General features: G+C 41.3%; 1 protein-coding gene across 1 annotated transcript; it reads left to right on the plus strand.

The window, feature by feature from the left end:
• The first annotated feature begins 945 nt into the window (after positions 1-945).
• On the plus strand, positions 946-18,616 carry pmm2 (phosphomannomutase 2). Its single transcript, XM_030352210.1, has 8 exons — positions 946-1,179; positions 3,001-3,112; positions 4,062-4,138; positions 4,251-4,342; positions 14,186-14,285; positions 14,691-14,766; positions 16,790-16,905; positions 18,167-18,616. Exons 1-8 carry the CDS (start codon positions 1,105-1,107, stop codon positions 18,272-18,274), a joined length of 756 nt encoding a protein of 251 aa, XP_030208070.1. The 5' UTR covers positions 946-1,104; the 3' UTR covers positions 18,275-18,616.
• The last annotated feature ends 931 nt before the right edge of the window (positions 18,617-19,547 follow it).

Consider the following 19,547-nt stretch of genomic DNA (forward strand, 5'->3'; position numbering starts at 1 on the left):
GATGCAGCAGACTCCAGTGCATCTGTGTGTACAAGTTTTTGAATGTGGGAGTTTCGGTGTGGGAGTTATAGCCCCAAACGCGTATTCCTTGGTATAGCGCCACCTAGTGGCCGGCGTGTCTGGTTTTTGTCGTCTGCCGTCACCTCACGGACCTGGATCTAGTCATGTAATTGGCGTGCGTGCACCATTTACGGTTTGGGCTGTAGTACCACTTTTAGCTGCTGGAATAATAAGAAAAATCCTTACAAAAACAATAGGGATCCAACCTGTTGGCTTGGACCCCTAATGACAATAAGATGATCCTCCTGTATACCTGGTTGTTTGCTTTTCCGTAGCCATTGCAGCGAGCCTCAGAGCCTGACTCATTACCTGCTATGGCTGCTAGAGCCACAGAGTAGGAGTAGGTTACCATGCCAGTGACGTAGCTGATTGTTGAAATCCAACATGGCGGCGCCCTGTAACACTTTCACCCCTTTCACCGTACAATTTAATCCCCTTGAGCAAGTTCAGCCCTTTTTAGTTTTTGTTTCAATGAGAAGGCAGACAATACATCTGTTATATCAACTAAACTTCAAATTTCAGTTCAGTTCCGATGATCGCGCTGAGTTCTGCCCGTTCTGCCTTCATTTTGTCTATGGTCAAATCAAAACAAACTACAGTGACAGCGGCCACACTTTTCCCGAGTCTTGCGAACTTAGACCCTACGTCATATCCAGCAAGCCAACCCCCCCTGAACCCCCCGTTGATACTACTGATGTCTAAACGACATCGATAATCGCATTTAAAGCATCAAGTGTGAATCACCCTCAGGGTCGTATCTCGTGATATTCAAATGCGGCAAAAATTTGTGAAAACGGCTTATAAGTAGAAAATCATTATGCTTGCTTCATAACGTAAGGAGACCAGAGACCCGCGCATGCGTCCCACCTCTCTGACACCCTCACACGCTTGAGTCTTCCGTGAGCATCGACCAATCACAGATTGATGACGCTTCACATGTCTGTTTATATTTCCTGACTGTTCGAGTTACAGCGACTCAGACCACAGACCGAATAATTTGTGATCAGTTCTGAATGTGTTGATAGACCAGGAGCCAGACTCACGATGGCTGAGACTCCTTTGGACCCGAAGGTACTCTGTCTCTTCGATGTGGACGGGACCCTGACGGCCGCCAGACAGGTAGGAGGCCCGAGGACAAAACAGGGCAATTCATTGTGACTGGTTTTTACTACCAAACTCAAAAACTACAAATGGTTCAAACATTGTTCATAGCTTTAATTAAACAACTATCTGTATTCTAATGTCTGACTTGTGTCTAATGACCTCGACCCAAACGTCCAGGCTACCTACATACATCCTTGAGCAAGATGCCTAATACATGTATCACAAGTCATTTTGGATAAATGAATAATGGGACACTGAGACAGTGGAGCTGACAAGTGGAACAGCGTTTACAATGTAATTGTCAGATGACCTGGTCAGAGAACATGTTGAATTCTTCCTCTTAGGATCTACTGATATATCCATGGAGCATTCATTAGTAGGATGAGGCCTTTTGTTGCAGAGAAGCTGTCTGCAAACTAACAATGAAACCACGACACCATATGAAGAGATGCATGCATGCACCATAGACTTCTATGAATTAAGAGACTGTCGAAGGTCCTGAGCCCACAGTTGGTGAGCGTTACAGATTCACTGGCTAAAGCCAATGAAATAAAATTATATTTTAAAGCTGGCTCAAGTAAAACTGGAAGTGGAAAAGGTACAAGAAATGTAAAAATAAATGCATGAGTCAATAACTATTATTTTCCTTACACCTCAATTTATGTAACTTATGTCATCAAAAATGAATAGCTAATTGCATATAGCAAAAAGAAAAATCAAATACTTACCATTATCATCTTATCCTTATCCTCATGCCACTATTAGACTTCTACAGTTAACATTTGATTGACTATATTTTACATTTTAACAACTATTAGCATGTTACATTAAATAAATATTTTGGCCACAAACTAAGATATTCTTATTTTACCAATCGTAACACTTCTCATAATTATCATTGCCCTGTATACATTCTTAGTAATACAAATAGGAATAAATATGAACATACAGTCAGGTCCATAAATATTGGGACATCGACAGTCAATTTGGGCACACCTAATGTTTTTGCTATCTCTCTGATGGGTTTGTTTCGATTTTAAAGCCTAATGATGGCTTGCTTCACTGATAGTGACAGCTCTTCGGATCTCATATTGAGAGTTGACAGCAACAGATTCCAAATGCAAATAGTACACTTGAAATGAACTCTAGACCTTTTTATCTGCTCCTTGTAAATGGGATAATGAGGGAATAACACACACCAAGCCATGGAACAGCTGAGCAGCCAATTGTCCCATTACTTTTGGTCCCTTAAAAAGTGGGAGGCACATAACTGTTTTAATTCCTACACCGTTCACCTGATTTGGATATAAATATCCTCAAATTAAAGCTGAAAGTCTGCAGTTAAAGCACATCTTGTTCGTTTCATTTCAAATCCATTGTGGTGTATAGAGCCAGATCAGAAATGTGTTGATGTCCCAATATTTATGGACCTGACTGTATCTTCAGCCACATCACAAATGTACTTTACAGAGGCCCATATAAAGCCCATACAGGAAATACCCTGTTAAACAACTCCAGCGCTTGCAGCAAAGTGTGAATCTTTGATTCAGTCGCCATCAGTTATAGTAGCAGTTATCAGTCAGAATAATAAGGGGAACAAATTATATAATTAACATTTGGCTAAACTAAAACAGAAACAGATTGTTCTATTTTTGAACATATGTTATAATAATAGAAATGATAGTATGTAGTAAATATGTTGAAGTTCAGTTGAACTCATTGTTTATTGTAACAACTACATGTATTTTCTTTTCTATTGATTGAAATATATGGCAAGATGTTTCATGTTGTCCTGTTATTTCCTGGGCGTTAATGTCCCTGCTGTTGTGTTCTAAGCATGTCAGCTCAGACATGGAGCAGTTCCTCCAGAAGTTGAGAGCGAGGATTCGAGTCGGAGTAGTGGGCGGCTCCGACCTCAACAAGATCAAAGAACAACTTGGAGAAGACGGTGAGACGGACTATAAGCGCCTGAGTTAATTCGTTGCTCACTATTGGTGGAAAATAACTGCATAATGCGAGTCTCACCGTGAGTTTGAATTATTATTGTAAAGTTGTGATGTGATACATTGTAATAGCTGTCTATTAAAGGGAAAATTAAAAATAATTGGGACCCCCCAAAAACATAAACATATGTTAGCATATTCTGTTAAAAAGGTTTAACACCTTTCATCCAACGGTACTGTCACAACCGACGGCAGTCAATATTTTCCTTTCACCCTTTCCTACTTTGCTTCTGAACAGCGTCTGTGTGAAAGCTGTGAATATTTGTGGTTAATTTAAAAAGGTAAATCAGTTTTATGTTTTTATTCAACATTTTGATCGAGTAATATAGAACGTTTTTTGGCCCATGTTAAGTCAAAGTTAGCAAACTTAAAAAGAATCAGCAGTATTATAAGAAATCTAAATGAGTAGTCTGATTATTCAGCAGATTTACTTGAATTTGCCTAGCCTAATGTCATGGCACCCTAACTTTACTATGTCACCAGAGGGCGCTGTTTTGCTGTGTCCGTTTATTAAAGCTGATTAAAATACAGCGTCTACCACCCCACACCACGCACCATTTCCTGTTCGCAGCATAGCGTCACATGATTAAAAACCAGCGGTACAACTGCAGTCATTAATGTTATTTATTTTATGTAATAATTTCAATGTAAAAGCGAAAACATTGGACTATTTTAACACAAAAAGTTTGCTAATATATTTAAAAGAAAACATTCAAAATGTATTTCACATATTTCATGGCTGTGCATGCTCTCTGTCTCTCTCTGTCTGTCCTGTCTGTCCTGTTTGTCCTGTCTGTCCGGTCTGTCGCTCTCTCTCCTTCCTTATATTCTGTTGGTTTAATGGGATGCAAGCAAAACATGCTAATATTTTGACCTTTTTTGGTGCATGTGTAGTGATCCAGAGAGTAGACTATCTGTTTGCTGAGAATGGTCTGGTGGCCTATAAAGATGGACAATTACTCTCAATTCAGGTAAGAAATCAAAATACCTTGTAGACAGTCATTTTGTTTGTGATTTAAATGTACCACTAATGCCACATAATGTTCTATAAAATCCATTGACAACTTCACTTCATTACTACAGTCTATCCAGGCCCACATGGGAGAAGAGCTACTACAAGAGTTCATCAACTTCTGTCTCAATTACCTGGCTACAATTAAACTGCCTAAGAAGAGGTATATACCATTTTCATCAACATTAGATCATAATATGAATGGGGTTTAAAACCTCATGGTTTGGTATAATTGGGCTACTGTTACGACCCTTAAGGCTGTCTAGATTAACAGAACCAAGTACAATGTTGTGGTGAGTCATGGCAGTTTAATTTGGTGCACAGTGACTATTTATAGACAAAGGGCAGGGGGGCGTGGTGGATGGAAAGAACTGAAGGTGACATATTATGAAAAAAAAATAATCCTGGGATTTGGGTTGTTTTGTGTCTCTGGTGCTCCCACAGGCATGCAAACTTGTAAAAAAGTCTGTACATGATTTTTTTGAGTGAGATATGGATTTCTGAAAGTACAGATTTCTGAAGCCTACAGTTACCAACCGAGCGAGTCAGTTTCAGCGCCCCCTCCTACGTAGGAAGGGGGTACACTTGATTATTACCTCCCACTTCCCCACTCCCCTCCAATCAGAGCATAGCTAAGATTTTGTGGTCCAGTGGACGAGCAGCTCCAGCGGGGGAAACTCGACGGCAGCTCTGCAGCTCAGCTCCGGGAGTACAATCTCTTTTTCTGCCGGACTGCCCCCGAGCTCCCCCCGCCGGAGATGCCGGACTGCCGCCGAAGCCTCGGCAGCAGTCCAGAGGAGGAGACATGAGGCGAAAGGGATTGTACTCCCGGGGCTGAGCTTCCGCACTGCCGCCGAGCGATCCCCGCCGTCGAAGCCGTCCGGCCGGCAGTGCAGCAGCTCCGGGGGTGTACTCTGGGAGCTGAAGCTGAAGCCGCCGAAGCTTTCCAGTGCAGGGAGCTCGGCGGCAGTCTGCCGTGGTTCATGGACTTCAGAGAGTCATGGCCAAAATTCCTTTTCCCCCAATTCTTCCAACCATGGCCGAGATATCCCCCACTACGAGTCTTAACTTAACTTTAACTCTGGAAGTACCAGAGACGTCAGACGCGGTCTTTATGATTCATAATATCATCGAAGCACACAGCTTTTGGCCGTGATATTAAATATAATATTATATACAGTAAATATGCCATACATAATATTATTATTATCTTATATTATATAGATATAGTGCTCACGGACCCCGTTTCCCGAAAGCATCGTTAGCCTAAGTGGTTCGTGAAGTGCGTCGTACGAGCATTGTACAGTTTTCACACCGCTTCCTGAAAGCATCGTTGGTAAAGAACGTCGTGAAAACACTCGTAGCTAACGAGGACTCCAGGGTACTCGTAGGTTGCTAAGATGTTAGCCTACTATAGCCTCAGTGGCGTTGTCACGTTAAAATTGTACCGGGGGCGAAAATTGTACCGGCCTACGTCATCGTTTGTTTACATCCTGACAACCTGCCCGGCAACAGACGACGCGATGCAGAAAACATGTTTCCAAACGACGAAATAACATAATACAGATAGCGGATCGCTATCTGTATTATGATAGATAGCGATAACACTTGTTTTTACTTTATATTTGTATTGTATTTAATTGTTTAATCGAAACAATAAAAAAATGTGCCCGTGAAACGGGCGATCGCGTCAAATGACAAATGTTTTGCCCGCGAAACGGGCGATCGCGTCAAATGACGTAGGAGGGTTCTTGAAACATAATACAGATAACGGATCGCTAGATAACACTTGTTTTTACTTTATATTTGTATTGTATTGAATTGTTTAATCGAATTTAGCTAGTAAACTGAGTGTTTTAAGCAGGTTTCATAGTCTAGAATGTTCAAGAACCTTCCTACGTGATTTGACGCGTCATTTGACGCGATCGCCCGTTCCGCGGGCAATTTTTTTTATTGTTTCGATTAAACAATTAAATACAATACAAATATAAAGTAAAAACAAGTGTTATCGCTATCTATTATAATACAGATAGCGATCCGCTATCTGTATTATGTTATTTCGTCGTTTGGAAACATGTTTTCTGCATCGCGTCGTCTGTTGCCGGGCAGGTTGTCAGGTTGTCAGGATGTAAACAAACGATGACGTAGGCCGGTACAATTTTCGCCCCCGGTACAATTTTAACGGGACAGCGTCACCAGCGGACATTCCATGTATTTGATGCCTTTTATTAAAGGTAGTGGCTATTCGTACGGCGCGCCGTAAAAATACTGCATTAGTCTATTTTCACGGCAGGTTATGGTTATGGTTAGGGTAAAGGTTAGGGTTAGGGTTATTACTATAACTAGAACTGCAAGCAGTTATGCAGGGGTCCAAGAAGTGTGCATTTTGCCGGCACAACGCGACAAGAAATGTGCATTTCGCCGGCACAACGCGAAGCAAGTATTCAAAACGCTACCGTGAACAACATGTGGATACAAAGGTTTTGACTGTGGGAGCTTCGGTGTGGGAGTTATAGCCCAAAACGCGTTTTCAGAACATTCCATTGGCCAAATAGGAGATAGACAATGTCGTTGTTTTTTGGCGCCGCCCTGTGGCGAAATTTTTAATTTTCCAAAGACAATTTTCCTTTGCCAAATAACTCCCGCCCACATTAATAATTCTTGGCCATATTTTCTATATAGATTCGGGTTTGCCCCTTGATGGTTTCCCTTGAGTTTGAAGAACATTCCTTTGGCCAATTAGAAGATATACAATTTCCTCGTTTATTGCGCCCCCTAATGGCGAAATATTCCGAATTCTTTATTGAACGCCATTAAGGGTAGCACCGACATGTGTCTAAAATTTGGACTTGATCCGATGTCTAATTTTGGTATTTTCTGAATTTTTGCGTATCGACGTAAAACGTAGCTAATAAACAAATATTCAAAACGCTACCGTTTCGTAGTCGAAGGTCGGATCAAAAAGTGTTTGAGTTTTTCTTTTCGTGTTCGTCTGACGATGTCGTGTGCAAAGTTTGGTGTCGATTGGTCAAGAAATGTGGGAGGAGTAGGGAAAAACAGTTTTGTGGTTTTCGCGATTTTGCGAAAAAAAATTATAGACGCAAATGGGCGTGGCCTATGTCAAAAGATGCAGCAGACTCCAGTGAATATGTGGGTACAAGTTTTTGACTGTGGAAGGTTCGGTGTGGGAGTTATAGCCCCAAACGCGTATTCCTTGGTATAGCGCCACCTAGTGGCCGGCATGTCTGGATTTGGTCGTCTGCGTAGTCCGAAGAGATTTGGATCTGGTCATGTAATTGGCGTGTGTGCACCATTTACGGTTTGGGCTGTGGTACCACTTTTAGGGGGGTAAGTATAACTAGAACTGCAAGCAGTTATGCAGGGGTCCAAGAAGTGTGCATTTCGCCGGCACAACGCGACAAGAAATGTGCATTTCGCCGGCACAACGCGAAGCAAGTATTCAAAACGCTACCGTGAACAACATGTGGACATAAAGGTTTTGACTGTGGGAGCTTCGGTGTGGGAGTTATAGCCTAAAACGCGTTTTCAGAACATTCCATTGGCCAAATAGGAGATAGACAATGTCGTCGTTTTTTGGCGCCGCCCTGTTGGCGAAATTTTCCCAAGACAATTTTCCTTTGCCAAAAACTCCCGTCCACATTAATAATTCTTGGCCATATTTTCTATATAGATTTGGGTTTGCCCCTTGATGGTTTCCCTTGAGTTTGAAGAACATTCCTTTGGCCAATTAGAAGATATACAATTTCCTCGTTTATTGCGCCCCCTAATGGCGAAATATTCCGAATTCTTTACTGAACGCCATTACGGGTAGCACCGACATGTGTCTAAAATTTGGACTTGATCCGATGTCTAATTTTGGTATTTTCTGAATATTTGCGTATCGACGTAAAACGTAGCTAATAAACAAATATTCAAAACGCTACCGTTTCGTAGTCGAAGGTCGGATCAAAAAGTGTTTGAGTTTTTTTTTTTGTGTTCGTCTGACGATGTCGTGTGCAAAGTTTGGTGTCGATTGGTCAAGAAATGTGGGAGGAGTAGGGAAAAAACGGTTTTGCGGTTTTCGCGATTTTGCGAAAAAAAATTATAGACGCAAATGGGCGTGGCCTATGTCAAAAGATGCAGCAGACTCCAGTGAATATGTGGGTACAAGTTTTTGACTGTGGAAGGTTCGGTGTGGGAGTTATAGCCCCAAACGTGTATTCCTTGGTATAGCGCCACCTAGTGGCCGGCATGTCTGGATTTGGTTATCTGAGTAGCGGTGCCGTACCTGGATCTAGTGATGCAATTGGCGCGTGTGCACCATTTACGGTTTGGGCTGTGGTACCACTTCTATGGCGGGAAGTATAAAAATAATAAAAAAAATCCTTACAAAAACAATAGGGATCCAACCTGTTGGCTTGGACCCCTAAAAATAATAGGAAGAAAAATCCTTACAAAAACAATAGGGATCCAACCTGTTGGCTTGGACCCCTAATTAATTACTATAATTACGGTCGGCCCGGTTAGGGTTAGGGTTAGCGCCGAGAAGACTGATAGGTCAAGTGCGGTCACGTGACAAGCTCGGTCGCCGTACGAATAGCCACTGCCTTTATTAAAACACATCCAATACCACGAAATGTCCAGCCGGCGCAATTTCGCAATACCCCCAAAACAGTGGTTACCGCCGATTATATTAGCCTACTCATGGCCTACTGTTAAATTTAAATAATAAAGACAGAGACATGTTAGAAGTCAACAACAACATAATTTATTGCAGCAATTTTAAATTTAAATAAAAAATACGCAGCCGAAATGTACGGATCAAACGCCACGTCACAGGGCAACCCTCTCACAAGGCATATAATAAAATCAAATGATTCCATTGCTCCTGTGTTGGAGGCTGTCTCCCCTCTGATTATAATTCAATTCATATGGATCAATGACAGAAGACATACTGTACACGAATCATGCTGGGACCAGCGGGTGTCGGAGAATTTCTGCAGGCGTTTTTTGTTGCGATTGTTTGCCATAAAGTACTGTAGGCGCTTCGGTGATCCTGTGATGAAGTTCATTATTTATTTGACCGTGTCTGTCTAGACTGTTACAAACGTCCCTGACAGTGCACAATCGCCAAGTTGAGAGAGTGGTTTCTGCAGTGAACGTAGACTGCTGCGGGAAACTGTGCTGCGATGCGTGCCTGAATGCCGCACGCTTTCCCGCTTACATTACCAGCACCATCATAAGGCGTTTTTACACTGCAAAATATGCCGTCGTATGCACGTCTTTTTCGCGGCACGGTCCGCGCATTTACACTGCCCGAGGTGTTTTGCAATTTATTTGTTACCATTCGTAGTGTTGATCAGTAGAGAAATAGTTAGCCAAAGACGCTGGCGTTGTTGTGAAGGGCCCATGCAAGTGAACGGAGCATTCCACAGCATTGAGAAGAGCCGTGTCATAATAGCCCATATTTACGTCCTATATTTCCCCCCCTCCCCGTCAACAACTCGGCACAAGTCTGGTACGGTCTTCCATCCCGTCAACAACTGAGCGCAAGGCCGGTGTCACGTTAAAATTGTACCGGGGGCGAAAATTGTACCGGCCTACTTCATCAGTTGTTAACATCTTGACAACCTGCCTGGCAACAGACGACGCGATCGTCTGTTGCCGGGCAGGTTGCAAAAAACATTCGGCTCATGTTTCCAAAAGACGAAATAACATAATACAGATAACGGATCGCTAGATAACACTTGTTTTTACTTCATATTTGTATTGTATTTAATTGTTTAATCGAATAGCAACAGACGACGCGATCGTCTGTTGCCGGGAAACGGGCGATCGCGTCAAATGACGTAGGAAGGTTCTTGAACATTCGCATCCTACGTCATTTGACGCGATCGCCCGTTTCCCGGCAACAGACGATCGCGTCGTCTGTTGCTATTCGATTAAACAATTAAATACAATGCAAATATAAAGTAAAAACAAGTGTTATCTAGCGATACGTTATCTGTATTATGTTATTTCGTCTTTTGGGGTCCCAATGAGCCGAATGTTTTTTGCAACCTGCCCGGCAACAGACGATCGCTTCGTCTGTTGCCAGGCAGGTTGTCAAGATGTAAACAACTGATGACGTAGGCCGGTACAATTTTCGCCCTCGGTACAATTTTAACGTGACACCGGCACGGTCTTCTACCCCCCTACCCCGTCCACAACTTTAAGAGACCCCCACAGAGATGGAATCATAACTCGAACCCTGAATATGGGCAGGATCTAGACCAAGCTCTCCTAATTGGGTCAGCGATAGCCGTGTGTCAATGTTGCATTATTTATGTTTTCTACAAAGATTCTACAATTACGATTTAGGGCTTTTAGCAGACGTTTTTATACAAAGCGATTTACAGCAGTTAATAAACACATTGACACACCGACGGCAGAGTCAACCATGCAAGAAGACAGCCAGCTTGTCAGGAGCAGTTAGGGTTAAGTGTCTTGCTCAGGGACACATCAACACTCAGCTAGGAGGAGCTGGGGATCGAACTAGCAACCTTTGTACTCCCGGAGCTGAGCTGCCGGTTACAAGACAACTGCTCTACCTCCTGAGCTAAGCCGACCCCCAGAGACATTCTAGACTAGAGAGTCGGCTCCAATCAATGAAACCTTATGCGGAATCAGATACTCTTTGCTGCGAAAAGTATGTTTCAGAAATCAGCCCATTAAGATAAATGTAGTTGTCACCCAAGCTATTTTAGATTTTTGTAATATGGAATTATTTCAGGGGGGAAAATGCAGTGAAAAAATTTACGCACACACAGTACATTCAGGATTATAGCATATGTCGGCCTAGGCCTAATAAATTGTGTTTTAATATCTTTAGCATTCATATTATTGCAGTCTATTCGTTTCGTTGGTTACTCTGCTGTTGGCATTGAAGGGGAGATATTTTAACCCTTTTAAACCCATTTTCATGCGACATTCCTGCGTCTCCCCCTCCTACGGAGCCCATTTCAGCACCGTGTCAGTAGACTGTTGCAATCCTACGAACGTCATTAGTGCAGGGCACGCGCGTTCATGTTAAGAGGAGTTTCGGGAACCGCTCCAAAGAAAATTACGATGGTTCGCAAGATCCATCGTGAGAATGATCGTACGAGCGTGGATCCATCGTTATCGGGAAACGAGGCCCAGGAGTCCGCAAACGGCAACAATCCCTTCTCCTCCATGCTGTGGTTCTGTCTGACTGCTCATTGGTCAATGGACAGCAGCCCATTTGCATTAAAACTACAGACTCCAGAAACAGCGCATTCTGACTGGACTGAAACAGATTTTTTTCCTAAAAGCTATTTCCAGCGAACAGCTTCAAAAACATGTTTTCTGGAACTCAAATACTATGTTTACTTGTTGGGAAAACACCATAATATGTCTCATTTTAATATAAAACAATAGGACTTCCTAAAAGTAGAGGTAACTAGGAATTAATGAAAACAAACCTTCCTACCCTGGCACACACCACTAACTTAATGTCTTTAACAGAGAAACCTATGTGTCCTCTGCACATGTAAAGGCCCCAAAACATAAAGGAAATCCAAACATTTGTATCTGCGTAAGTTAGTCTCCCTCAATTGGGCCTATCATGTGGGTGGCATCCGGAAATATCCTGCCTCTCCTGGATTCTGTTGCGGTATTTAAAGGGACACACATAGTATAGAATACAAGTGCAGGCATAAATCAATGCACGTAACCGCTACACTGCATTAGTGTCCTGTTATAGAGTAATTACAAAGGTTAGTAAGCAATGTACCAAGTAACAGCATGTACTTTATATGTAATAACACTTTATATGTAATAATGCCATGGCAAAGCATGTAACTACAGTATGGTAAGGTTAGTGGTTGAGGTTGGTAATATCTAAACTGAACATACTTAACATCCCACATAGAGCTGTAGCCACGTTTAGTCATGAGATTTGAAATACATACAATTTAAACACTATGTTGGCTATATATACTTTTATTCTTGCATCAGTTTTCAATAGCAGAGTAGTAACAAGCATGCACATCAGGTTCAAAGTTAGCCTCACATGGTGTTGCCTGGTGGCGTTTGAAGATGCTCTATGATGCTATATATTATTTTCATACTTTATGAGTATCTATTATTAATAATTGTGTGAGCAAATCGTGACTAATTGATAGAAATTTTTTAATTCTGAATTTGATTTAAATATTTTCATAATGAGTGAGAGAATAAGGCAGAGGCTCATCACTTAAATTAGAAAAGAACGTTGAAGGAGAGAAGAGAATTTGAGGCTATGCGTGGAGCAGTGTTGCTTAGTGGTCTTAACAGGCCTGCCTTGTGATAAGGGCACCTTTTTATGATTTTAGCAAATAAGTCATAAATGTATAAAATATTTCTGATGACACAATTATATTCAAAACTGCATATGATTTTATATGCTGTTGATTTAAATGGGCTATTGAAGGAGGAAATTCAGGTGATCCTATCGTCTTGTAGAGTGTATGTCAGACATATGTCGCAACTAAATAGAAAGCACTTCATGATGGCCAGGGGCGGACTGGCCATCGGGAGGTTCGGGAGATTTCCCGAACGGCCGGACGATTTCAGGCCGAGCCGGCCGGCCGTAATTCTCGTGATTTGGGGTGGCCTGCTGCCGGATATTTACTGACAGCGCGAAACGGAGCTCTTGCCTGACGGTGAAACGGGGCCGATGTATTACTGTCAATTTAGAGGGGGGAGCACCCCCACAGTGTATGGGGGCAAAGCGAGCGGCCAAAGCGAGCGGCCAAACGGCCCCTCCCAACTTGGACTGCTCCGCGGTCTGTCATTTCTGATTGGCTCAGCCTGACACACGGCCGGGTCACTTACCCGGTACTTCTCGTTGATCTCACTGAAGTTACACAGAAATACGAAAATGTCAAAAAGGAAAAAAGGTGGTGGAGAGGCAAAGAATTGGGTGGCGCTCAGAAGTTAAGGTTGAAAAGGAAAAAAATGTTAGAGCAAGACGCAGCCAAATGTGCTAAATTAACCGACCTTTTCCGTGGAAAAGCCAAGGTTGACGGCGACGCCACTGTCAGCGAGACCAATGGTTAGGCGGGAACAGGACACAGCAGCATAGCTATGACAGGTGCACTAGCGAGCATGTTTGGCAATATAATAATGACTTAAACTAATTATGGAAGTACCAGAGACGTCGGAGAACAATTCATAATATTGTAATGCCCACGGAAGAGGCAGTGAATGAAGTATTGATTAGAGAGCGATTTATTAGATACCACCGCTAATAAACCATTGGAACACTTCAACACCGGTAACCACAGCAACGCACAACAAACCCCGGCCCGCCCCCATCTCCCAAACCCTGTGTATGTGTATGACAATTTTTTTCCACTAAAATAATTGTATCTTGCACTATTTAGATCATTTTCAGCCTTGATTTACCTTTCTAGGCACATGCAATTTCTAATATTTTGTACATGGACAAGATTGCTTATAAAATATTTCCCACTGATCTTCACAATATTCTAAACACATGCACATCCCAACATTGACATGCCGTTGCAATGCACATATCCACGGATAAGGACTAGTTTTTATTATTTTACACCGTGGCAAAATTCTACGTGCGCTATTCCCGCGGTCTCATAAAAGGCCTCTCCATCCCAATGTCCCGGGCCAAATTTTTGGGCCAGTCCATCCCTGATGATGGCCAACTAGAGCTAGGATCTCTAAAGAATCATTTAATACGACAACGTCTTAATGCAATGTTTTCCTAAATTTTTGCTGAAGGGTCGTGACTTTACCTCAAAGAAATAAGCATTTAGATGCCAGTGATGAATGCAAAAAATGTTAACCTCTTTCAATGCTGTTTGGTTAGTTGATGTATCAAATTAAATGGGTCATGTTGTGAGAAAGGACCATTCTGAAAGGACAATTTTTTTGGGGGGGGGGGGGGGGGATTTTGTAATGATGTTGATGTACATTTTCTGGTTTTTTGTAGGGGGACGTTTATTGAATTCAGAAATGGCATGCTGAACATCTCACCTATCGGACGAAGTTGCTCACAAGAGGAGAGAATTGAGTTTTACGAGTTAGACAAGGTAACACTCACTCACTTGCTTACTTTAAGGCTTCGTGACACTAGGATTGGGGACTTTCTAAATGGGATTTCTAAATACTGCTTATCACAATGATTTATACAATTGTTGTATTAATAACAATAATATGGTATTTTTCAAGAACAGTAAAGGATGGTATAGCTAATCGACCTGTAAGGAGGCAACTGCCTCACTGCGTTTCTCATTTAGATCAATGAATAAAAAACCTTCAGTTGAGTTATGCTAATTTGTGTCACACAGTTGCACAATTTTAAAATGGGCAGAAAATGGTTAGAGTTTATTTATTATCAAGGTCTCCCACCTTCTAACTGGGACGGGCTCAATCTGATACATTTTGGTGTTAGTTGTCATTTTTGATTCCAATATCGTAACCTCCTTTTTTCCCAGAAAGAGCAAATCAGGGAGAAGTTTGTGTCTGCGCTGAAGGAAGAGTTCAAAGGCAGAGGATTGGCCTTTTCTATTGGTGAGTCATGTTCACACTAATGTACAGATGCATGGCTGCTGCTGCTGCTGCTGCTGCTGCATTCGCCTGTCACCACAACTACTTTGTTGGAAGATATATTGTCCCAGAAATGATTGTGATAATCAATATTGTAATTTTAAGACACTTTTATGCCACTGATATAATGAGAATATAATGGCATAATAATGCAAGTATACCTAAAGAGCCAGTGATCCCAAAACCATTTTTTTGCTCTCATACGTGGTAATGTCTTATATGATCATCAAACTAGTAATCTATGCCATTTTAACACTATTACTAAAATAACAATGTGATAAAAAAAAAATAGGTTGTGTTGTAGAATCTATAAACGAATGATCTATCACTTCAACTAGCTAAACGCATGAGGAATCGGAGAGTCCGGATCAAGTATTGATGGAGAATTTATTATAACCCGCAAACGAGAAACAACAAAGCCGAGTGAGGTTTGCAAAGACACTCCAGAATGATTCTCGTCCTGCTCCTTATATACCCAATCATTACATAATACAAAGTTTGACTTTACATAAAATATTGATTTACATAACATGTATTTTTAGGTCATACTGTATCTTTGAACATATATTAACCTCTATGCAAACAGATAGATGATGTACAGGTGTGCATATGTTAATTTCTTCCATAGTTGTATCCTTTATTTTTCCATCCTCCCCAAAAGCATTGTGAATGATCCCCTTGCTGGTGGTGTTTTTTTCGTGACGTCTCAGACATCACAAAAATAATGTCACCTGATCGGACCTTGAAGGTCATTCAGCAATTTTTCTATACGGAGAAGGCTAATCCTGCAGAAAGCATGATTTTAGTGTTGATAGTTTAGTACTAGGTGGGACTCTATAATATTCCTTTGACATCACATTGCAGTATTTATTTTTATTTGGAGAAAAGCATACATGTGCCCCTGTCAGAAGGGGTGATTGATCTATGATGTAATCAGTGGGGTGTAGGAGGAATCAGCTGAGACGTATAATTGTAATTGTGTATCTCGCCTTGTCAATCCTTGATATACAAATATTTGTCAAAGGAATACATGAAAGATACTGATTGCATATTTACAATAGTCTTGATCTAAAATACATTCTGAATATCAGTCGTTAAATTTTACGCCTCTGTCCGTATCCTCTGCCCCATGGGCAGAGGCTCAAAGAGGTATGGTTGTGGACCTTATCTATCCTATGTTTCAGGGACGGATAAAGGAGATTGTGGGGGAGAGAAATCTTCCACCTTGAAAGACTCCTTTGTAGAGTGCCTAGGACCATGGGATAACAACCCTCACTCGGACACGGTCATTAATTAAACCGCTGCTTAGCCGGAGATTTACTTTCCACACACACCGTTGTGTTATACTAAAGGGGCCTGGGAAGCCTAACCCTCTCTCGGACGCGAACATCAAACTATGGCTTCCCCGAACGAGCTCCACAGATCCGAACATCCACACACACAGTGGTTTTATGCTATAGGTGTCTAAGAAGCTAAACTTTATCTCAGACGCTGCAGTCCACCGCTGTCCACACACACCGCGCCACCGCGTGCCCCTTGGAAGTGAGTTAGATGCAATGTTCACATCGTGTTTTCGAGAGATTGGTAAAAATATACGATTTTTTTAAGCTGCCAGACCATATTTTAAGCTACGAGATAGTCAAAATGTTGCGGACTGCAACTCTTATTCTTGAAAGTTTAAAATATGAGCCATGGGTTAAGGTACTTTATACCGCCATGCAAGTGCAGCTGGCCAGAAAAATAACAATTACTAAGCACTGTTTGAACCGCGTTAAGGGATTTTTCTGCCTTCACCTTAAGCCCTGCCAACAAAATAACAGCATTGTTTACGTTCAGAAAATGGGTCTATATGCAAGGATAAATGATCTGCATTATGCACAGCAGATGGGGTTATTTACAAAGTACACATTTCAATCTCTTACGCTCTACTTTGGGTTCCTTTCTGTGTGATTTTATTAAACTAAACAACCTCTCCCTCTCTCTCCAGGTGGTCAGATTAGTTTTGATGTGTTTCCCGAAGGCTGGGATAAAAGATATTGTCTGGACATCGTGGAGAAGGACAGCTATAATACTATTCACTTTTTTGGAGACAAGACTAAACCTGTAAGCATGATTCAAATAATCCAAAAAAAAAAATCCATACAGAACGTACAATTCTGATTCATGTATTGGGGCTCATTCAGACCAATGAGGCATTGCGGGGGAAATGCCAGTTCAACCATTCATTTTAATGGCGGTAGTGTGTTTAAGCTGTGGTGTTGGGGACTTCATGAGGTTGCGGGAAAAAAATGCAGCGGCCTACGGCCAATAGTTGAAAAAGAATCAACGTTTGGAGAAACGCAACCTGACGTGACGTTGTGATGGCCAATCAAGTAGGCTGGTGATCAAGATAGAAGAGAGATTTATCGTCGTTGTATGGTTCTACCGAGCGCTGTACAACCCTGCAATTAGGGAGTGATTTAAGTTCACAACATGACGTCACATAAGCAGGCTGTGAAGTGACCGCCGTTTGCACGAATTGCTGCAACGCCTGATTGGTCTGAAACTGCCCTTATGATAATCAAATTTGCAAAACAGTGCACTCTCAATATGGTTCTCCATATTTCTGTAAAATTTGCCCCTGAGCTGTAACAAAAAAGTTAAGTACAATTATTATGAATGTTTAGAGAACATTCTTGCCTGTATGCATTAAAGTTTACCTAAACTGCCACTTTAAGACCTAACATGTTACCAGAAAACTTTACTAACAACGTTTTACAGAATTATTAACACCTATTGATATATGCTGCGTCAACCATTTCTTGACCGTCCTAAGCCTGAAATGGATCATGGGATATCCCTATTCGCAATTTCACCCAAGTTACTAATCGAAGCATACTTGGCACTGAGGGCATGGCAAGAACACAAGGACATTTCAGTGGTCTTTGCTTGATGCAAACTTGAGTTGGAACAGTACTAGGGCTCTTTAAAGGGAAACTGGTGATTGGTCAGTGAACACTTCAGCTCCCTCTCTCCTCCACTGATTCATCATAATTCTCCCTTACAAACATTGCCAAATCACCCTAGGAATAACCTCCCTACTGGAGAACTCATGCAATTGCATCTATAATAATAAATAATAAAGGATTTAGTAGCCCTATATTCCGTATGGTTACATCCCACAAGACATATGTACTTATTGTTTTGGATGAAGACATTAAATATCAGACAAGAACAAAACACTCAGACAATCTACAACAAATATGTATTGCTATACACTTTGCAAACAACAGTGAATAATGGGTGTCTCAAATGGGCCTGTCAAGCGACTGGTTCTGCTCATGTTTAATCTGAATAACCTGTTTGTTTTTGGTTTATGGTTCAGGGTGGCAATGACTACGAGATCTACTCAGACCAGCGTACAATCGGACATGAAGTGTCTTGCCCAGAGGAAACGAAACAACTATGCCAACAATTGTTTTTAGTAGAATGAGGAATGACAAATAATCACTTTAGCATGACACAGCTAGCTGTTAGCAATATCAGTTACCTTTTTAAATATTTAGTGTAGGATAATCAACATTTAATTAAAATCCAATTGTATGATTCTATATGCTAAAAGGTGTGGGTAAGATTAAGAATTAAGCGTTATACTATATATTATTATTTGAATTTAAACTCTTGCAAGCCCAACATCTGACTGCATTTGTTTTACAAGAAAGCCCGCTCAATAAGTAATTAAAATGTACTCCTGATCAGAATATTTGACTTAGAGATGATAAAAAGATAATATTTTGTGTCCTAAAGATTAAATATGGAGGTCTATACCGGTCTATGTTGCTGTCCTTCATTTTGAGTACAATACTGTATTGTTACCTAGTGTGAGTGTCTGCACTTTAATGCATTTTAAGTAAATGTCTCTTTGTGTACGCATGCCAGATATTTTGAAGTATCAAATTACTGTAAAGCTGTTAAAGACAACATTTTTGCATCTGCCCATTATTATTATGCAAAGTTTATTGAAAGTTTCTAGTTCTTCCTAGCACAACCAATTGTTCAAATGCATTGTTCAACTGTTAATGCATGATTCTACTGAATTGGTACAAATTGCTAGACTAGCCTGATATTGCCAGACCAATTAGACAATTATTCTTGAACATTTCAGTTAATTTTTTATCGATTTCAAAGGGGCATCATCAACTACCGAAGTCAAAAAGGCCTTAGGACGCAATTGGATATACCTACAACAATCAGAGCAACACAATGTTTGACACATCTTGGTTGTTGAAAATGCCTCAATGGCACGCCAGGGGCTCCACTGTAAGGTCATCGTATCAAACCTGCACCATGTTACGTAGATGCAGTTGTGATTGGTCTGATCGGAAGCGGGGCCATCTGCATATGCCAGCCCAGAGCAAATATAACTTGGCAAATAAGACGAATCTACGACCATACACAAATTTGCTCGTAAATTTGCTGGGATCCCAGGATTGCACACAAAAAGGGTTCATATTTGACATGGTATCAAGTGGAAACACTGAGCCTGTTTTAGGCCACAGCCCCTGCATTGTTGACCCAGAAGTGATGCTTAATTAATTCTCAAAATCTTTGAGAAAGTCCCCATTTTCTACAACTTTTAAATAATTTGTATATTTTGTTATCGTTTTTCTTTTCCCCTGCTGGAATTGGGTAAATACAAAGGGTGGCCAGGCTACTTGAAATTTGATGGGCAGTTGGCTCTAAAAATGACATAACAGCACCATCCA

Source organism: Gadus morhua, chromosome 3 (assembly GCF_902167405.1).
Source record: "Gadus morhua chromosome 3, gadMor3.0, whole genome shotgun sequence".
Classification (NCBI taxonomy): Eukaryota; Metazoa; Chordata; class Actinopteri; order Gadiformes; family Gadidae; genus Gadus; species Gadus morhua.

What these genes read in the sequence shown, in the direction of transcription:
- pmm2 (XM_030352210.1), top strand. Translation starts at nt 1,105, where the DNA reads ATGGCTGAGACTCCTTTGGACCCGAAGGTACTCTGTCTCTTCGATGTG. An exon ending in ATTAAACTGCCTAAGAAGAG is followed by an intron (nt 4,343 to 14,185) that starts GTATATACCATT and finishes GGTTTTTTGTAG; the next exon opens with GGGGACGTTTATTGAATTCA. An exon ending in AGGATTGGCCTTTTCTATTG is followed by an intron (nt 14,767 to 16,789) that starts GTGAGTCATGTT and finishes CTCTCTCTCCAG; the next exon opens with GTGGTCAGATTAGTTTTGAT.